This window comes from Phalacrocorax aristotelis, chromosome 30, assembly GCF_949628215.1.
Source record: "Phalacrocorax aristotelis chromosome 30, bGulAri2.1, whole genome shotgun sequence".
NCBI classification, from domain to species: domain Eukaryota; kingdom Metazoa; phylum Chordata; class Aves; order Suliformes; family Phalacrocoracidae; genus Phalacrocorax; species Phalacrocorax aristotelis.
The window spans coordinates 96,921-115,664 of record NC_134305.1 but is presented as its reverse complement, the minus strand read 5'-3'; the positions used below and the strand labels follow the sequence as shown (position 1 = coordinate 115,664).

Genomic DNA, 18,744 nt, shown 5'->3' with positions numbered 1-18,744 from the left:
CCAGTCTGTCCCCACGCGCCACCCATTGTGTCCCCAGTGCTGACACAGCCCCCAGCCCACCCCTCTGCCCCCCCCCCGTGTCCCCAACCTGTCCCTGTCCCCAAGGCATCAGGGCCACCCTGAGTGCGAAAAAAAGAGTCTCTTTAGTATAAATAAGGGGCAGAGCCCGGTGGCCCCGCGGCGCGGCGGGGACATAAAGTGACAAAGGCACGGGGCGCCCCTGGCGCAGCACTGCCGCGGTGCCACCGCCCCACCGGGGACGGCGGGTGGCCCTGGGGACAACGGCGTGACCGCCCGGAGTGGGGGGGGCTCAGTAGTACGGGGCAGGGGGGACGGAGCGGTGTCCTCGAGCGGTGGCGGTACGTACGGGTGACGGTGACGCCGGCGGGTGATGGTGACGGTTATACCACGGTGCCGCTGGGGGAGCCGCCATTCTGCGAGGACAGTCCCTGCGACGGAAGGGGACATCAGTCACTGGGGGGGGACGGACACAAACATCCCCCCCCGGGACACCCCCAACCCGTGGTGATGTGGGGGACCCAGCCCCAACGGAGGCGGGCGACACCCCAGAGGGGATCTGAGGGGGAACACAGGCAAAGGGAAACCCCACGGTCACCCAGCCCCCACCCCAAAGCCCTGTCTGATCCCCGGGCTGCCAGTGGGACCCCGAGTCCCCCCAAAACCCCCTCTCTGACCCCTGGGCTGCTGGCAGGACACCCCACGTTCCCCCCAGCACCCCCAAACCCCCTCTGTGACTCTCCAGGCTGCTGATGGCACCCCTCATGTCCCTCCCAAACCCCCTCTCCAATCCCCCAGGCTGCCAGCAGGACCCCTTGAGTCCCCCCCCAAATCCCTCTTTGATCCCCAGGCTGCTGACAGGATTCCCCACATCTCCCCAGATCCCCTCTCTGAACCCCCAGGCTCCCCTGGGGAGGGATCCCCTGGGTCCCCCCCAAACCTCCTCTTAGACCCCCCCAGACTGCTGATGGGACCCCACATCCCCACCCAGTCCCCCCAAACCCCCTCTTTGACCCGTCACACTGCCTGCGGGACACCCCATGTCCCCCCCCAAATCCTCTCTCTGACCCCCTCAGGCTGCTGACAGGACACTCCACATGCCCCTCAGCACCCCCAAACCCCCTCTGTGGCTCCCCACGCTGCTGATGGGACCCCTCCTGTCCCCCCAACCCCTCTCCCACCCCCCAGGCTGCCAGCAGGACCCCCTGAATCCCCCCAAATGCCCTCTTTGACCCTCACACTACTGGCAGGACATGCCACATACCCTTCAGACCCTTCCCGCCCCCCCCTAGGCTGCTGTAGGTCCCCTTGAGTCCCCCCCACCTCCCCAAAAATCCTTGTCTGACCCTCCCCAGGCTGCTAGTGGGACCCCTGAGTCTCCCCAAAACTCTCCTCTGACCCCTCAGGCTGCTGGCAGGACACCCCACATCCCCCCCCCCCGCACCCCCAAACCCCCTCTTTGACCCCTCAGGCTGCTGGCAGGACATCTCATGCCCCTTGAAAACCCCTCTCTGACCCCACCAGGCTGCTGACAGGACCCCTCAAGTCCCCCCAACCCCCACCAAAAGCCCCATCCAATGTCCCCCAGGCTGCCAGTAGGACCCCCTGAGTCCCCCTCAGCCCCCTCAGACACTCCTCTCTCCAAACCCCAAGGCTACCATCGGGACACTCCACTTCCCCCCCAGGCCCCCCAGATCCCCTCCCTGACCCCCCCCGGCTGCCAGCAGGACACCCCATATCCCCCCCCAGCCCCCCAAACCCCTTCTCTGACGCTCCAGGCTGCTGGCAGGACACCCTGTGTCCCCCCCAGCCCCCCATAACCCCCTCTCTGACCTCCGAGGCTGCTAGCAGAACACCCCATCTCCCCCAAAATCCCATCTCTGACCCCCTAGGCTGCTGGTGGGCTACCCCCGTCCCCCCCAGACCCCCCCTCCGCACTCACAGCCTTGCCAGGCCGTGCCCAGGTGCAGATGAGTCCTTCCTGGCAGGCGGTGACGATACAATCCTCCAAGAAGAGCAGCACCGTCAGCCGCTCGTGGGCGATCTTCTTGCAAACGAGGGGCTCCAGCAGCGGCACCTCGTGAATTCGGGGGCAAAGCGCCGTCCCCAGCACCTTGGCTGTATCCAGCCGTCCCCGGGATCCAGCACCGCCGGGAGGTTTTTCCCCACTTCGACTGATGTTGCCCAAACTGTGATAACGTTTGTGCTCTTTTTCGGAACCGGAGGGTCCTTTACGTTCCTGTAGCGTCAACGTGGCGAAACGACCGACGCTGAAAGCCGGGGGGACGTCGGGAGGGGGACCACGGGCTGAACCCGTCCCTGCCGGCTGCGGGAGGCTGTTGGAGCGGGAGAGGGAGCGGGGCAGCCCTGGCACAGGGACACCGGAATCCCCCGGTCCGGTGAGGGTACGGGTGCGGGACAGGGAGGGCCGAGGGTAGAGGACGTCCTCGGTCAGGTCCCACAGGCAGAACTGGGTGTCCTGGCCGGCCGAGCCGAAGCGGTAGGTGACAGCGGGCGAGCGGTGGACGAGGGGATCGGGGGGTTCGTCCTCCTCCTCGCCCCCGCTGAGCTCGGGGGGCTGCGGGGCCTGCGCTGCCCCAGTGAAGGGATCGAAGGCCACAGCGTTGACCCAAGACTTGTGACCGTGACCTCGGGCCACCACCCGCCCCTCAGCGAAGGACCAGACGGTCACCAGGTCGTCCTCGCCCCCCGTCACCACGTATCGCCCGTCGGGGCTCCAGCAGACACAGAGTAACCCCCCGAAATAACTCTTCATCATCCCCTGGAGCAACATGGAGTCGAAGTGGAAGACGCGCAGGCAGCCATCCTGGCTGACGCAGGCCAGCGAGCGCCCGTCCGGCGAGAAGGCGAATTCGTTGAGGGCCCCTTCGCCCACCGCCCATTTGAGGAGGGGGTTTCGGGGGGTTTTGCTCTTACAGGCGAAGACGCTGAAGCCCTCGCCCTGCGTCAGGAGGTTGTACTGAGGGGCCGCGGCCCCGCAGGGCTGCTCGGCGTCGTACAGGTACAGGTGGCCGCTGGCGTGGGAGGCCAGGAAGAGTCGCTCCGTCTCCGGCAGCCATTTGACAAAGGTCACCTTTGTCTTGTCAATCAGGCGCTGCGGGGAAACGGAGGGGGCGGGAAAGGGGGTGAGGGGGGCAGGATTGGGCCCTCCCGGACATATCTGGGGACGCGGATTGGCAGCATGGTGCCACGCCGGGGTGTTGCCGAGGGCAAAGCCCATACTGGCACGTTTGGGGACATTTGGGGGCAGAAATGAGGGCCGAGGCACAACCCTGGGGTGTCACCCAGGGCAAAGCCAAAAAAGGGACATTTGGGGACCCAAATTTCTGTCATGGCACAGCCCTGGGGTGTCACTGAGGGCAAAGCCCAAACCAGCACATTTGGGGACACGAATGGGGACATTTGGGACATAAGTGTGCGCTACGGTACAAACCTGAGGTGTCACAAGGGCAAAGCTAAAAAAGGAACATATGGGGATGTTTGGGGACAGAAGCGAGGGCTGAGGGACAACCCCAAAGTGTCACTAAGGGCAAAGGCAGAAAAGCGACATTTGGGGACCCAAGTCAGGGCATCTGGGGACCCGAATCCATGTCACAGCGCAGCCCTGGGGTGTCAGCAAGGGCACAGCCTGAACCAGCAAATTTGGGGACACAAGTAGGGCCATTTGGGGACACAAGTGACGGCTGAGGGACAACCCTGAAATGTCACAGAAGGCAAAGGCAAAAAAGGGACATTTGGGGACCAAAATCGGGGCATTTGGGGACTGAAATCCATGTCATGGTGCAGCCCCAGGGCATTGCCCAGGGCAAAGCCCAAACCAGCACACTTGAGGACACAAATGGGGACATCTGGGGACACAAGCGACGGCTGAGGCACAACCCCGGTGCATCACTGAGGGCAGAGCCCGAACTGGCACATTTAGGGACACGAATGGGGATGTCTGGGGACAGAAGCAAGGGCTGAGACACAACCCTGGAATGTCACTGAGGGCAAAGGCAAAAAGGGACATCTGGGGACCCGAATCGGTGTCACGGTGCAGCCCCAACTCTCTCTGGGATCCGCCATCGCGGGCCCTGAACGAAGTCAGCCCCTACTGACCACCACCATCTCTCAGGGCAAACCAGGGCCCATCCGGTGTCTCCCCATGCCTGATGCTGGTGCGGTGGCAGGCCCTGAGGTGGGGGGCGTGGGCTCCCTGCACCCCCAGGGCCCGGGCGGGGCTCACCTCCTCGTTAAAAAGCTTGCTGGTGTCCTTCTTAACGAGGTCAAGGTACTGGACCTGCCCGGCTGAGAAGCCCACGAGGAGGGCGATGGTGTCGGCGGCAGCGGTGAACTGGTTGAAGTCATGGCAAGTCGGTTGCGTCCCCTTGTAAATGCGTTTGTCGATGGGTTTGTGCAGGTCCAGCGACTGCGGGGGGGGGGGGAGGGACAGGGACATCACTGAGGGGGGGATGTCACCGAGGGGAGGACACATCACTGAGGGCGGGGAGACCCCTGTGCCCACCCCACTGCTTCCAGGAGGGTCCTTGTCATCTTCACGCTGCTGCCTGGCCCATCCTGGGTCAAACACCCCCCCAGGCCGGGCCCCGGTGTCACTGTCACTGTCCCCACTGTCCCTATCCCCAGTGTCACCGCTAGCAGGTGGCTCCTGAGGGGTCTGGGGTCACTGTTCCTGTCCCCAGTGTCACCATCACAATTAGCAGGTGGCTCCTGGGGTCACTATTACTGTCCCCAGTGTCACCGTTCCTGTCTCCGGTGTCACCATCCCTGCTGTCCCCACTAGCGGGAGGTTCCGGGGGGGGCTGGGGTCACCGTTACTGTCCCCGGTGCCACCGTCACCATTAGCGTGTGACTCCAGGGTCACCGGCCCCGCCGTCCCCGTTAGCGGGGTGCTCCGGGGTCCTCGTCCCCGCTCGCCAGCCTCAGCCCCCGGTACCGGCCCTGCGGCCCCTGTAACGGCCCCGGTGCCCTCGCCGCCTCCGGCCCCCCCGCCACCCGTTACCGACCGGCCCCCCCCGCCCCGCTTCCCCCGTTACCCGGCGGTTCCCGCGACCACCGGAGCCGGCCCCGCCGTAGAAGTAAAGCTCCCGGCCTAGGTTGAAGCAGACGCGGCTCCGATCGGCCGGACCCCCCGGCTCCTCGGCGGGCGGCAGCGCCAGTCGCACCATGGACAAGCGCACCGGCGGCAGCGCGGCGGGGCCCGGGGCGGCGGCGGGGCCCGGGGCGGCGGCGGGCGGGGAGGGCCCGGGGGCGGCGGCGGGACCCGCGCGGGGCCGGGGCTCGGGGCCAAGCAGCCGGTACGAGCCTTCCCGGGTGCGGAACTGGCTCTTGAGCTCCAGCGGCTGCACCGGGAGCGACGCGGGACCGTCGCCCGCCCCCAGCGCCGCCGCCGCCATCTTCCCGCCGGAAGGACGTCACCGCCCGCCGGAAGCTACCCGCCCGCCGCCAACGCCATGGCAACGCGCTGAGTCACGCGGGGCCACGCCCCCTCGGACCCTGAGGCCACGCCCCCAGAGGGGCAAGGCTCAACCGCCACTCAAGCCACACGCCCCCTTGCGCGGCCCGGCTCCACCCGGGCTCTCGACTGCCACTCAAGCCCCGCCCCAAATCACACTCGACTCCCACTCAAGCCCCGCCCCCTCGGGCCCTGAGGCCACGCCCTCTTGAGGGACCAGGCTCGACCGCCACTCAAGCCCCGCCCCTTTTGCCCCACCCCCTCTGGGGAAGGCTCTGTGCACAGGTGCTCACCTGCCACTCAAGCCCTGCCCCCTCCGGCCGTGAAGCCACGCCCCCTTGGGCCAGGATCCGCCGCTGGTGCCCAGCCTCAAGCCCCACCCCTTCCCACCCGGGCCACACCCACACCCAGCCTCAGAGTGGGACAGGGCCCCCCCACCCCACGGAGGGGACCCCGGGGCACCCACCCCCAAGGAGACACGGCCCCCGCGCGGGTCCCACGCCTTTATTAAGCACAACAGCCCTGGGTGCAGGGGGGGTGGTGGTGCCCCCTACGCACCCATCAGCCCTCTGCTGGCCCTGGGGGGGCATCGGGGGCGCCCCCAGGGGGCATCTCGGGGCTCTGGGTGCCGGGGGGGGGCGGCTCCGAGGAGGGGGGGCTGCTGGGGGTCGCCTCAGAAGGGGGGGGCCCTGATGCGGTGGGCTCCACGCCAGCAGGGGGGTCCTGTGGAGAGAAAGGGAGGGTTAGAGACGGGCCCCCCTCCCCAAAAAGAGGCATGGTGGTGGGGGGCTGCATACCTTGGGAGGGGCTGTGGAGGGGTCAGTGGCGGTGTCAGGCGGGGACCTGTCCCCCCCCAGGCTCTCCTCGTCCTCGGGGACGCTGATGAAGATGGGCGGTGGCTCGAGGTCAGCCCCTCCGGAATCGGGGGGTGGCTCGGAAGTGGGGGGCCCAGTGCCAGGACCCCCACCTGGGGCCGGCGGTGCTGCCTTCCCTTTTGCCTCCTCCTCGCTTCCTCGCTTCGGGGGCTTCTCCTGGGGGGGGGGGGCACAGGAGGGGGCAGTAAGGGGGGGCCTTTAGCATGTGGGGGGGGGGCTGGGGGCACCCCGCCACCCCCCTCCGTGCACCCCCACCTCTCCAGGGGGTCCCTCGCGGGCATCGGGCTCGTGGCGGGCAGAAGCCTCCAGGATGGCCATGGTGGAGAGCGGAATGTGGGCTTGCTGCGGGGAGGGGGAACATGGGGTGCTCATGGAGGGGGGTCACGGCCACCCCCCACAGCCCCCTGGGTGTGCTGGGGTGGTGGTGCGTGGCCCCCCCAGGGTGGGGTGGGGGGTCACCTGGTGAGGGGTGAGGGCACGGACGTGGCTGAGCAGGGGCTCCCGTAGCTCGGGGCACTTGTCGAAGATGGCAGCCAGCTGGGGGGGCGGCAGCTGCAGCACCACCTGGAAGGACTGCGGCCTCGTGCGCTGGCAGCACTTGATGAAGCCCTCCCACACCTTGGGGTACTTCCACACCTGGGCGGGGTGACACAGACGGGGGGGTCACCCCCAGGCCCTGGCACCCAGGGGTGACACGGGGAGGAGTGGCCACCCATGGGTGCCTGAGGATGGGGGTGGGGAGTGGAGGGGCACCCATGGGGCAGACGCCTACATGGGGACACCCAGGGGGACAGCAGAGACAGACATCTGGGCTGTGACACCCAGAGACAGCAGGACAGGAGGGACAGACACCCACATGGGGACAGCCAGGGACAGCAGGAGGGGAGGGACTGAAATGCAGAGGGACAGGACAGACAGACACCGGGGCTGTGACACCCATGGACAGTGGGATGGGAGGGACAGACACCCAGGGATAAGGGGACAGGACAGACAGACACCCAGAGGGACAGAGGAACAGGACAGACAGACACGCAGAGGGACAGACACCGCCACAGAGACACCCAGGGACACCAGGACAGGCCAGACACCTGTGGGCACCAGGAAAGGATGAACAGACACCCAGAGGGACAGACACCCGCACCAGGACAGGACAGACACCTGCACCAAGGCACTGGGGGACAGCAGGACAGGACGGACAGACATGCAGAGGGCCAGACACCTGCACCAAAACACCAGGGGACAGCAGGACAGGACGGACAGACATGCAGAGGGCCATCAGGACAAGGTGACACACCCCGAGGCCGTGACACCCAGAAACCCACAGAAACAACAACCGCCCACCTCGAGGGACCCACCCCGAGGACCGCAAGGTGGGGACACCCGGATGGACGGTCAGCCAGCCGGACAGACAGACCGCCAGCCAGCCGGACAGACCTGCTTCATGATGAGGCGGGAGAGGATGTTCATGACGAAGCCGCCGAGGCGGGGGTACATGGTGAGGGCCTGGATGACGGTGCGCATCAGCAGCATGGGCAGGGGGCTCTGCTCCATCAGCTGCTGCATCACCACCGCCAGCACTTCCGAGGTGTAGACGTTGCGCTCGGCGAAGCACAGGTTGGTGGCTGCAAAGGGCAAAGTTGTCACCGCCCCGTCCCCGCGTGACACCCGGAGCGTCCCCTCGTGACACCCGGAGCGTCCCCCACCTTTGATGATGGATTTCATGTCGCACTTGGAGGAGTCGATGTTGTGCAGGGCGATCAGCAGCTCGCCCGGGTTCAGTGGGGACACGGCCGAGGCGCCGTCACCTGCCAGGGGACAGTGTGGGTGTGGCCCTGTCCCTCGGTCGGGGACAGGGCATGGCGGCCAGGTGCTGCGGTGGCCCCAGAGGTGAGGACCGGTCCTGGGGTCACCCTGTGTCCTCGCAGGTGTTCCCAGGGAGGTGCCATGTCCCGTGACCCACCCCCGGCTGGCCCTGTGTCCCCACAGCGAGCACTGGGACTGTCCCCAGGGTGTCCCACCCCAGGATGGCCCCGTGTCCCCACAGCGAGCACCAGGGGTGTCCCAGGGGTGTCCCAGGGGTATCCCAGGGGTGTCCCACCCCAAGTACATCCCACGTCCCACCCCAAGATGGCCCCACGTCCCCACAACGAGCACTAGGACTGTCCCCAGGGAGGTCCCACCCCAGGATGGCCCTGTGTCCCCACAGCGAGCACCAGGGGTGTCCCAGGGGTATCCCAGGGGTGTCCCACCCCAAGTACATCCCACGTCCCACCCCAAGATGGCCCCACGTCCCCACAACGAGCACTAGGACTGTCCCCAGGGAGGTCCCACGTCCCAGGGCTGTCCCCGTCCCCTACCGTGCTGCGTCCCCAGCAGGCGGTTGAAGACCTCCTTGACCACGATGGGGTTGAGCTTGATGAGTTTGGGCAGTGCCTGGATCACCTCTTTCTGCACCCAAAATGGCAGCGCTCAGTGGCGGGGGACGCGAGGGGAGGGGACGCGAGGGGAGGGGACGCGAGGGGAGGGGACGCGAGGGGAGGGGACGCTCTGACCTTCTCCAGCCCGTTGAGGACAGGGATGAGGAACCTCACGTCTGGCAGCCGCTTGTGATAGAGGTCGCGGACCCTTTTCACCAGCTCAGGCGAGGGGGGCACTGCCAGGAGGGGGTGACATGTCACCGCAGGGCACGTGCCACCCCGCCATGTCCCCCCGTCACCTACCTTTGTCCGTCAGGCTGTGCAGGCAGCGCGTCACCAACGTCTCGGCTCCCTTGGGACAGTTCTCCACCAGGAGCAGCAGCTCAGGCGAGTTCATCCCCATCCCACGTATCTACAGGGAAGCCACTGCTGGTGTCACCAGGCCACCATACGTCCCCTCAAGCGCCCCCCCAGCTACGCCGCGGGTCTCACCGGCTGCTCGATGACCCGCAGGACAGTGCGTTTGATGTCGGCGATGGCCTCGGTGTAGACGGAGGCCAGTTCGTGGATGAGTTTGTGGTTGTGGGGCAGCAGCGCCAGGTAGAGGTAGAGGCATTGCTTGATGGTCTCCTCTGTCCACGGCGCCGCCACCTCTGCGGCACAAAAAGTGTCACCGCAGCCCCTGGGACCCCCCGCAGCAGGCACCGTCCTGTCCCCCAAACTCACCGGTGTCCTTGTCGGCCCCGAAAAGGACAGAGGGTGGATTGGGGTGCACCAGGAGCTGCAGGTAGTTGAGGGCAAACTTCTCCACGTATTCCCGCAGCTGATCCTTCTCATACATGCGTTTGATGAAGAGCAGGGCCTGCTGGCGAACCTGCGGGGTGGCCCCGTGTCACCCCTGTGGGGACAACGGTGTCCCCTGGGGCGCCGGCGGCCGAGCCCCGCACTACTACCTTGTCCTTCTCGTGGGAGCTGAGGTCCAGCAGGACATGGAGGTACTGGAACTGCCGCGACGGCCGCTTGAAGATGAGGTCACGTAGCGTGGACATGCCCAGGTAGGTCCGGCTCTGCAGGGGGATGGTGGCGAGGGTGCATTGGGGCTTGTCCCCGTGTCCCCAACCCAGCGTGTCCGCAACCCCGCGGGTCCCCACCTCATCCTCGCAGTACTTGCGGATGACCTCCAGCGCGCTCTCGGTGATCAGCGGCGCCTCCAGCACCACTTTGGTGAAAATCCTGCCAGGAAATGGATGACACCAGGGTGGGGACATCACCGGGTGGGGTGTCCCATCCCCGGTGGCCCCGTCCTTACCCATCCTTCTGGTCGGGCTTCTCCTGGAGACCGGCGAGGAGCCCGATGAGACACTCATCGTAGCGTTCCAGGCTGCCAGCAGGGAAGCGGCTCAGGTAGACGTTGTACTCTTGGAAGAGCCAAGCGAAGGCCAGGTCGAGGCGCCCGCGGATGTCGTCGAGGATGAAGGCCAGCACCTCACTCTTCAGCGGCACCTCGAACTGCGTCACCAGCGAGGCCAGGATCTTCACACGGGCCTGCCGGGGAAGGCAAAAGGATCTGGGTGAGATTTTCGGGGGTGGGGGGCTCACCCTGACACCGGGGTGGGTGCTGGGTGTACCTGGGCGGCCCCGCTGCAGGCGACGGCACGCTCAGCGCGCAGGATGCGTTTGACGGCACCGAGCTTCAGCTTCTCCATCTGCACGTCGCTCAGCGGCTTCAGAACGTCGCCCAGGCGGAAAACCTTCTTGCGGCCGCCGGCGCCGGCCAGCCTTGAAGGAGGTGACGGTGGGGAGAAAAAGGGTCCGTCAGCACCCATGGGTGCTCCCCTGTGGGGGCGGCGGGGCAGCAAAGGGGGTCTCACCGGGGCTGCGTGGCCGGGATGATGGGTTCAGGGCGACGTTTGGCTTGGGGGGCTTCCTCCTCCAGCAGGTTGGCGGCCGAGCCTTGGGCACCCAGCACGGAGATGGCCTGGCCCTGGGCCAGCGCCGACAGCCGCCGTTTGATCACCACGCTCTCCGGTTTGGCCGTCTTCTCCTCCTTCGGTTCCTCCTTCAGGTGCTTTGTCTGCTCCACGCCTGGAAATGGTACGATGGAGACGCCTGACTCCTCGCCGGACCTCGGTTCAGGCTGAGGAGGGACTGGCCTCGTGTCTTCGGGGTGAGCCCGCGAGTGGGAACGCTCACGTACGAGGGAGTGAGAGAGTCAAAAAATGCTTCGAAAGGTGGTTTTGGAACCCTCGTGATTCAATGAGAGGGTCCTCATTGCTCTCCGCATCCGTGAGAATCGTTCTAACTCGATTCTAACTCCATTTTCCCCGTGTGTTTCTTCCACACGGAAATTAATAATGCTGACATTGCCACTGAACTTAACGAACCTTGTCAAACCACGGTTAAACTTATTAAATTCCATCCACCTTCTCAAACTCCCTCAAACTCTTATTTTACCTCAGTAATATCGCTGCTTCTCTTTCTGGCCAGGTGCACCCCACTCGCCCGCAACAAACGGGGAGGGGCGGATGGGTGAGCACCCCGAAAAGGCGCTGCCGTGGAGGGAAAGGAGCCGTGACACACACACACACGCACGCGGGTCCCACCCGCCGGTCCCCACTCACCCGGGCCGAGCCCCGCCGCTGTCATTTGGGTGGCCATGAGCCGGGAGAGGTGCTTGATCTGTGCCTCGGTGCCGGCCGACTCCACGGGGGTGTAGGTGGCCTGGAAGGAGGCGGGCATGGCCTCGGGCAGGTACACCATGCTGATCAGCACCTGCAAAAAGAAAAGAGGGAGACACACACACATCACCTGAGAGCCCCCTCCGAAAGCGATGCGTGTGTTCCCCCCTCCTCTCACCGCCGCGTCCCCTCACCAGGTTGGCGACGTTCTCCGGGGTGAGCAGCGGCTGCAGGAACTCGGCGGTGATGTCCGTGTCTGAGGGGACGCTGGCCTGGCCAGCCGCTTTGGGAGCCACCGCTGTCGTTGGCTCCAGGTCCTTGTCCTCATCATCCTCGCCCAAGGGGGGCTCTGCCGGGATGGGGGTCAGGGTCCCCTGGTGGTGCCCGGGGGCCCCAGGGAGGGAGCAGGGGGACTTGGGGAGGTCTGTTGTGCCACCGATGGTCCCCAGGAGAGGCGCTGGGAGGACTTGGGGGGTGTTTAATGCCACCACACACCCCCAGGAGGGCACTGGGAGGATCCTGAGGGGCACTGGGAGGACCTTAGGGCTGTTTAAGGCCACCACCCACCTCCAGTGTGACCAAGAAGGGACTGGGAGGACCCCAGGAGGGACTGGGAGGACTCTGAGGGGCACTTACTGCAACCACACGTCCCCAGAAGGGACTCGGAGGATCCTGAGGGGCACTGGGAAGACTTGGGGGTGGTTTAATGCCACCACCCACCTCCAGTGTGGCCAAGAAGGGACTGGGAAGACCCCAGGAGGAGCACTTAATGCCACCACAGGTCCCCAGCATGGACTGGGAGGACCCGGGGCGGATCTTGGGGGAGTTGTAATGCCACCACCTGTCCCCACTGGGGACTGGGAGGACCTGAGAGGCATTTAATGCCCCAGAGGGAGCCGAGAGGGCCCCCGAGAGCACGTAGTGCCACCGGGGAGGGGACGACAGCGAAACCCCAGCGTCTCACCAATCTTCATCTTCTTGAGGGCGGCATCAGGCTCGTCGCGGGGTCGTTTGCGGGCGTCGCGGGGGCTGGGCATGCTGCGGGCGATCTCGGCCTGCTGGGTGCCCAGGTCAACAAGGAGGGTGGTGATCTGGGGCTGGAAGTCCCCCGAGGACGGGTGCCGTAGGACGCTCAGGAGATGAAGCTTCAGGTTCTTCCGGACGCTGCTCACCTGCGACTTGGCCAGGGTGGGGGGCAGGTTGGCTGCAAAGGGTGGGGGACACCACGTTAGGGACGCTTGGGGACACCCGGGGACGTGGGACATCATGGTTTGGGTGGCATCGGGGTCTGCTGCCTGCAAGGGCAGGGGTGAGCCGGTGTCCTCGGTCAAGGTGGAAGATGGGTGCTTGGGAGCGGGACGTTTGGGTCCCCAGCCCCATGGGAGGTGGCCGTGGGGGACCTCAGGGATCCAGAACCCCGCAGGGGAGCGGGACCCCTGCACCCCCAAAGCGCTGTGGGGCCCGGACGGCGCTGGGGACGCTCCGTTTCCACGGGTGACGGTTACACCTGGTGGGAAGGCGTTTACCGTGGAGGGTCTCATAGGCTTGGATGACCTCAGCCATGAACATGGGCCGCTGGCGGGCGATGGTGGCCAGGGAGCCCAGCGCGGCCGTCAGGTTGATGCTGGAAATGGCCGGGTGCACCATGAACTTGAGGAGCTGCTCCAGGGCGGCCTTGCCTTCCTCCCACAACACGTCTGCGGGGACACGGCAGGGGTGGGGACGACACGCTCAGTTGTGCGTCCTCCATGTTGGGGAGGGGAACCCCCCCCTCCAAGAGCCCTGCACCCGCCAGCCTCACTGTATTTGATGTAAGGGTGATCCTTGGGGATGCGCTCGAGGCTGATGTCATTCTCGTGCCGTTTGGGGACGTCGGAGTCGGCCATGCGGGGCGAGAGGGTGATGATGAGCCCTTCCACAAACTTGATGGCGTGGGTGCGGATGCCGTCGTTGTCCGAGTCGAGGAGAAGGATGATGTCGCTGGCCATGGCCGCCATCATCTCCCAGCAAGCCTCCTGCAGCTCGCTGATCACCTTTGATTTCACCATCCACTGCAGGCAGGGAGGGGTTAAAGCGTGCAAGCTGGTCTCCCAGCACCCATGGGTGCTCCTGCATCCGCACCCAGGCGGTGCCTCACCTGCAGGGCCACCTTGTAGAGCTGGGTCATGGTGAGGATGGCCTTCTTCACCACGTTGACATTCTCGTCCTTCAGCAGCATGTTGAGGTTGGCGATGAGCTTCAGCAGCAGCTCGATGTCCCGTTTGCTAGGGCGGGGGGACACAAATGGGTGCTCCCCCACCCACATAATGGGCCCCCGGGAGAAAGGGGTGCTCAGCTGCTCAGCACCCACTGCTTGTGTCCCCAAAAGCCTGGATGGGGCACTTCTGTCTCCCTGGATGTGGGGGGTGGTGCTGTGTACCCCCAGGGCACCTAAATGGGTGCTCAGCACCCACAGTCCCCCCTGTGCCGGCCCCCCACAGGGTGACGCCCACCCCCAAGTGGGTGCTGAGCTCCCCTCCCATCTTACCAGGCCTCCTCAATGAAGCCCACCACGAACTTCCGCACCTCGATGGACTTGTCGACCTGGAAAGCGATGATCTCCTGTGGGGAGGAACATACACACAGGGGGCTCAGCACCAGGCTGGATCCATCCCAACCCCCCGGGATCCATCCCACACTCCCCCGGATCCATCCTGACCCCCCGGGATCCATCCCACACTCCCCCGGATCCATCCTGACCCCCCGGGATCCATCCCACACTCCCCCGGATCCATCCTGACCCCCCGGGATCCATCCCACACTCCCCCGGATCCATCCTGACCCCCTGGGATCCATCCCACACTCCCCCGGATCCATCCTGACCCCCTGGGATCCATCCCACACTCCCCCGGATCCATCCTGACCCCCTGGGATCCATCCCACACCCCCCCCGCGCACCTGTCCCACACTCCCCTGGATCCATCCCACCCCAGTCCCAGATCCATCCCACACCCTCCCCCTCACATCTAAGAAGTTGTCCAGCAGTGTGGGGTCTTTGTTGATGATCAGCTCCTGCACCTGGGGATGGGGGGACACAGTGGGACACGGGGGCGGGACCTCCCCCACCCCCACCCCGATCCCGCCGATCCGGGTGTGGGAAGTGGCCGCCCGCTCACCTGCTTGAGGATGTTGATCTTGGAGTCGTTGCTGATCAAGGCCGCCTGGTTGAGGAGATCCACCACCTGCGGGGACACCGAGGGGGTGGGGAGGCTGTCCCCAGCGTGTCCCCCCCGCCACAGGGCCACCCCAGATCCCCTCGAGGTCACCACAACCAGATCCCCAGGATCTGCTCCCCCACAGTGGATCCACCCCCAGCCCCCTGACCCGGGGATCCCACACATATCCCAGTGGATCCCAGGGACACCCCCCTACCCCCCCATCTTAGGGTTCCCAGGGATCCTCCCTTCTCCCTCCTGGATCCTGCCCCCCGCCCCGGTAGATCCCAAGGATCCCAAGGACCTTGTCTTCGCCCACCCCCCAGTAGATCCTGGAGATCCTCCCTCCCCCCTCCCACACCCTGGTCCCATGTCCCATCACCCCCTGCTGGTAGATCCCAGGGACCCTGTGTTGTCGTGCCCCCCACCCCCCGCAGTGGATCCCAGGGACCCGGGGGGTCCCTCCCGGTGATATCCCAGGGATCCTCCCTTCCCTCTCCCACCTCCTGCCCCCATTCAGGGACCCTGTCCCCGCACCCCCGCCTCAGATCCCAGGGATCCTCCTTTCCCCTTCCAGGATCCCAGCCCCGCCCCAGCAGATCCCGGGGATCCCCCCACCCCACCCCACCCCACCCCGTGGCACCCGGCCCCACCCGCTCGGAGGTGCTCATGCCGTCGCTGCCACACTCCTCCTCGCTGAAGAACTGGGAGGCCACACTCATGCGGGGGCTGGGGCCCTCGGCCCCGCCCGGCCCCGCCATGGCCCCGCCCTGTGAGGGGCACAGCTGCGTCACACCCCGCCCCACCCTGCCCCACGCCATAGGGCCCCAGCACCCCCTATACAGCCCCCAAGGGGCTCCAGACAGCACTGGGGGGGCCCTATAGGGCCCAGAGACACCCCCCCAGCCCCAGATGCTCTGTATGGCCCCAAAGATGCCCCATACGTCCTCAGGGTGCTCTATATGGCCCAGAAACTCCCTGTACAGCCCCCAGGATGCCCAATATGGCTCCTGGATGCTCTATATGGCCCAGAGACACCCCACACAGCCCCTGGGATGCTCTATATGGCTCCAGAATGCTCCATACAGCCATGAAATACCCCATACCGCCTTTCAGATGCTCTATACAGTCCTGTCATACTCTATAAGGCTCAGAAACATCCCATGCAGCCACTGGGATGCTATACAGGGTCCCAAAATGCTCTATACGGCCCAGACACATCCCACACAGCTCCTGGGATGCCCTACACAGCCCCATATGCTCTATACGGCCCAGAGGTGCCCCACGCAGCCCCTAAGATGCCTTATATGGTTGCAGGATGCTCTATATGGCCCAGAAGCATCTCATACAGCCCCCAGGATGTTCTATATGGCTCCTGGATCATCCATACAGTCCAGAAACTCCCTGCACAGCCCCCGAGATGCTCTATATTGCCCCAAGTTGCTCTATACGGCCCAGAGACTCCCCATACAGCCCCAGGATGCTCTATATGTCCCAGAAACAACCCATACAGCCCCTAAGATGACCTATATTGTCCCAGGATGCTCTGTACAGCCCAGAAACACCCCATACAACCCAGAAATGCCTCATACAGCCTCTAAGATGTTCTACATGATCCTGGATATTCTATATGGCTCAGGAACATCCTATGCAGTCCCTGGGATGCTCTATATGATCCCATGATGCTCTATAAGGCCCCAAAACATACCACACAGCCTCTGGGATGCCCTACATAGCTCCCATATGCTCTAAACAGCCCAGAGACACCCCACACGTCCCCTAAGATGCCCTATATGGCCACAGGGTGCTCTATATGGCCCAGAAACATCTCATACAGCCCCCGGGTGCCTTATATGGCCCCTGGATGGTCCGTATAGCCCAGAGACAACCCACATAGCCCCTAAGATGCTCTATATGGCCCAGAGATGCCTCATGCAGGCCCTGGGATTGCCCATATGGCCCAGAGACACCCGACAAAGCACCGGGATGCTCTGTGTTCCCAGGATGTTCTATATGGCCCAGAAACACCTCATACAGGCCCTGGAATGCTCTATATGGTCCTGGGATGCCTTATATGGGCCAGAAACATTCCATACAGGCCCTGGGATGCCCCATACAGCCCCAGGATGCCCTATATGGTCCTAGGATGCTCTCTATGGCTCAGAAACACCCTATACAGCCCAGGATGCTCTACATGGACCAGAGACACCCCATACAGCCCCTACGATGCTCTGTACTGCCCCAGAATGCTCTATATGACCCAGAGGCTCCCAACACAGCCGTAGGATGCTCTATACAGACCAGAGATGCCCTGCACATCCCCTCGGATGTCCTATACGGCCCCAGGATATTCCATAGGGCTCCTGGGATGCCCCACACAGCCCCAGCACATCCTATAAGGCCTGTGGGTTGCCTCAGGCACCTCCAGGTTGCCCTGTATGGCCCCAGGTTGCTCTATACAGCTCCTGGGCTGCAATACATAGCTCAGAAATGTCCCATATGGCCCCTGGATCCCCTATATGGCCTCTGGGATACTCCAGCTGCCCCTGGAGTGCCCTACACAGCCCCCAGGGCATCCCATACATCCCCCAAGCCACCGCTAAGCCAGGCCCCTATGCAGCGCCTGCCCTGGGCCCTGCCACCATGCCCCCCTATAGAACCCCACTCCCACACAGCCCCAGCCCCTATAGAGCTTCCCCCCACCCCAGCACAGGGCCCTGTAGAGCCCCCTGCCCCACAGCACTTCCACCCCCCTATGGCGCCCCAACTTCACATGCCCTGTATCCATAAGCACCCTATAGTGCTGACACACCGCCCGGCCCTTATGAAGCCCCTCTCCCCCACCCCTATAGGCACCTATAGCCCCCTGCACTCCCCATAGTGGCCTATAGCTGCCTGCACCCCTCCACAGGTGCCTGCTGCCTGCTCCATCCCCTTCACAGGCACACATAGCTCCCTGCACCCTCCCCTAGGTGCCTATAGCCCCCTACATCTGCCCTATAGCTGCCTATAGCTTCCTGCACCCTATAGGCACCTATAGCCACCTACATCTGGCCTATAGGTGCCTACAGCTCCCCGCACCCCCCCATAAGCGCCTATAGCCCCCTGTACTCATCCTAAAGCTGCCTACAGCCCCCTACACCTGCCCTATAGATGCCTATAGCACCCTACACCCCCCCATAGGCGTCTATAGCTACCTGCACACCCCCCATAGGCACCTATAGCCCCCTACATCTGCCCCATACCTCCCTTCCCCCACCCCCATAGGCCCCCTGTAGCCTCCCGCACCCACCCTCACCCCATAGGCACCTCCGCACCCCCTATGGCCTACCCCCCCGCCCCGAGCTCAATTCCTCCTACTCCCCGCCGCCACCCAGGACCCTATAGCGGCTCCCCCGCCCCCCCCGACTCCCCTATAGGGGCCTTATACCCCGCCAGCCCCACCCCACCCTCCACAGGGCCGCACCGCGCCGGGCCCCCCCGACCCCGCAATCACACCTCACCGCCCCCCGCGCGCTCCACGGCCTCCGCGAGCCCCTGCGCAGGCGCGGCACCGCCCCCCGTCGCGCGTCAGTGAGTGGGACCGGCCGAAAGCCCCGCCCCTTCCCCAGGCCCCGCCCCGGAGCCCAGCGGGGTTGAGCCACGTGACTTGGGGCTGGCGCGGCGCGACCCCCGAATTCCTCCCAATCCCCCCCAAATTTGCCTCCAACCCACCCCAAGCCCCTACCCCATTCCCCCCTACCCTCAAAAAATCAGCCAATCCACGGCTTAACCAACCCACCCCCCCAAAAAAATTGCTTTATTAACCAAAAATCCCCCTACAAAACCCCATCAGAGCTTTTGGGGGGGGGCCCCCCACCCCCCCGGGGTCAGGCACTTGTCACCCCCTCCCCCCAGGGCAGGGACCCCCAAACAACACCCCTGAGGGGGGGTTGTGGGGAAACTGAGGCACAGCAGGGTTTGAGGGAGGGGCTCAGGGGTCCCGCTCCCGCTTGATGTGGACGTCCCCGGCTAAAATGGCAGCGATCTCGCCTTGCATGAAGGCCCAGGGGAGGCCGGAGCCAGCCAGGGGACACCGGCCCCCGC

The 18,744-nt window shown here is 65.0% G+C and overlaps 2 protein-coding genes across 5 annotated transcripts; both read right to left on the bottom strand.

The window, feature by feature from the left end:
- Positions 1-124: 124 nt before the first annotated feature.
- Positions 125-5,468, bottom strand: DMWD (DM1 locus, WD repeat containing). Its single transcript, XM_075076386.1, has 4 exons — positions 5,076-5,468; positions 4,265-4,447; positions 1,961-3,133; positions 125-449 (listed from the first exon to the last, which is right to left on the bottom strand). The coding sequence occupies exons 1-4, from the start codon at positions 5,433-5,435 to the stop codon at positions 402-404; spliced, it is 1,764 nt and encodes a 587-aa protein (XP_074932487.1). The 5' UTR covers positions 5,436-5,468; the 3' UTR covers positions 125-401.
- A 514-nt stretch (positions 5,469-5,982) lies between these two features.
- Positions 5,983-18,192, bottom strand: SYMPK (symplekin scaffold protein). 4 transcript variants are annotated; one of them, XM_075076363.1, is made up of 27 exons: positions 18,157-18,192; positions 15,312-15,428; positions 14,620-14,685; positions 14,468-14,521; positions 13,992-14,065; positions 13,602-13,728; positions 13,266-13,515; positions 12,991-13,161; positions 12,429-12,668; positions 11,659-11,813; positions 11,408-11,558; positions 10,658-10,871; positions 10,415-10,565; positions 10,096-10,331; positions 9,938-10,019; positions 9,740-9,853; positions 9,513-9,660; positions 9,279-9,439; positions 9,090-9,198; positions 8,922-9,022; positions 8,727-8,817; positions 8,073-8,174; positions 7,804-7,991; positions 6,829-7,005; positions 6,625-6,711; positions 6,292-6,525; positions 5,983-6,217 (listed from the first exon to the last, which is right to left on the bottom strand). In XM_075076363.1, exons 2-27 carry the CDS (start codon positions 15,417-15,419, stop codon positions 6,056-6,058), a joined length of 3,753 nt encoding a protein of 1,250 aa, XP_074932464.1. In that variant the 5' UTR covers positions 15,420-15,428; positions 18,157-18,192; the 3' UTR covers positions 5,983-6,055. The 4 variants fall into 4 exon arrangements, with proteins under 4 accessions (XP_074932464.1, XP_074932465.1, XP_074932463.1 ...); XM_075076364.1 differs by having other exon boundaries at positions 18,162-18,192; XM_075076362.1 differs by lacking the exon at positions 18,157-18,192 and adding an exon at positions 18,125-18,143.
- Between the last annotated feature and the right edge of the window lie 552 nt (positions 18,193-18,744).

What these genes read in the sequence shown, in the direction of transcription:
- DMWD (XM_075076386.1), bottom strand. Translation starts at nt 5,435, where the DNA reads ATGGCGGCGGCGGCGCTGGGGGCGGGCGACGGTCCCGCGTCGCTCCCG. An exon ending in GCAAGCTTTTTAACGAGGAG is followed by an intron (nt 3,134 to 4,264) that starts GTGAGCCCCGCC and finishes GTTTCCCCGCAG; the next exon opens with CGCCTGATTGACAAGACAAA. An exon ending in GGGCACGGCCTGGCAAGGCT is followed by an intron (nt 450 to 1,960) that starts GTGAGTGCGGAG and finishes CTTCCGTCGCAG; the next exon opens with GGACTGTCCTCGCAGAATGG.
- SYMPK (XM_075076363.1), bottom strand. Translation starts at nt 15,419, where the DNA reads ATGGCGGGGCCGGGCGGGGCCGAGGGCCCCAGCCCCCGCATGAGTGTG. An exon ending in GGCTTCATTGAGGAGGCCTG is followed by an intron (nt 13,729 to 13,991) that starts GTAAGATGGGAG and finishes CCCCCGCCCTAG; the next exon opens with CAAACGGGACATCGAGCTGC. An exon ending in CATGAAATCCATCATCAAAG is followed by an intron (nt 7,992 to 8,072) that starts GTGGGGGACGCT and finishes TGCCCTTTGCAG; the next exon opens with CCACCAACCTGTGCTTCGCC.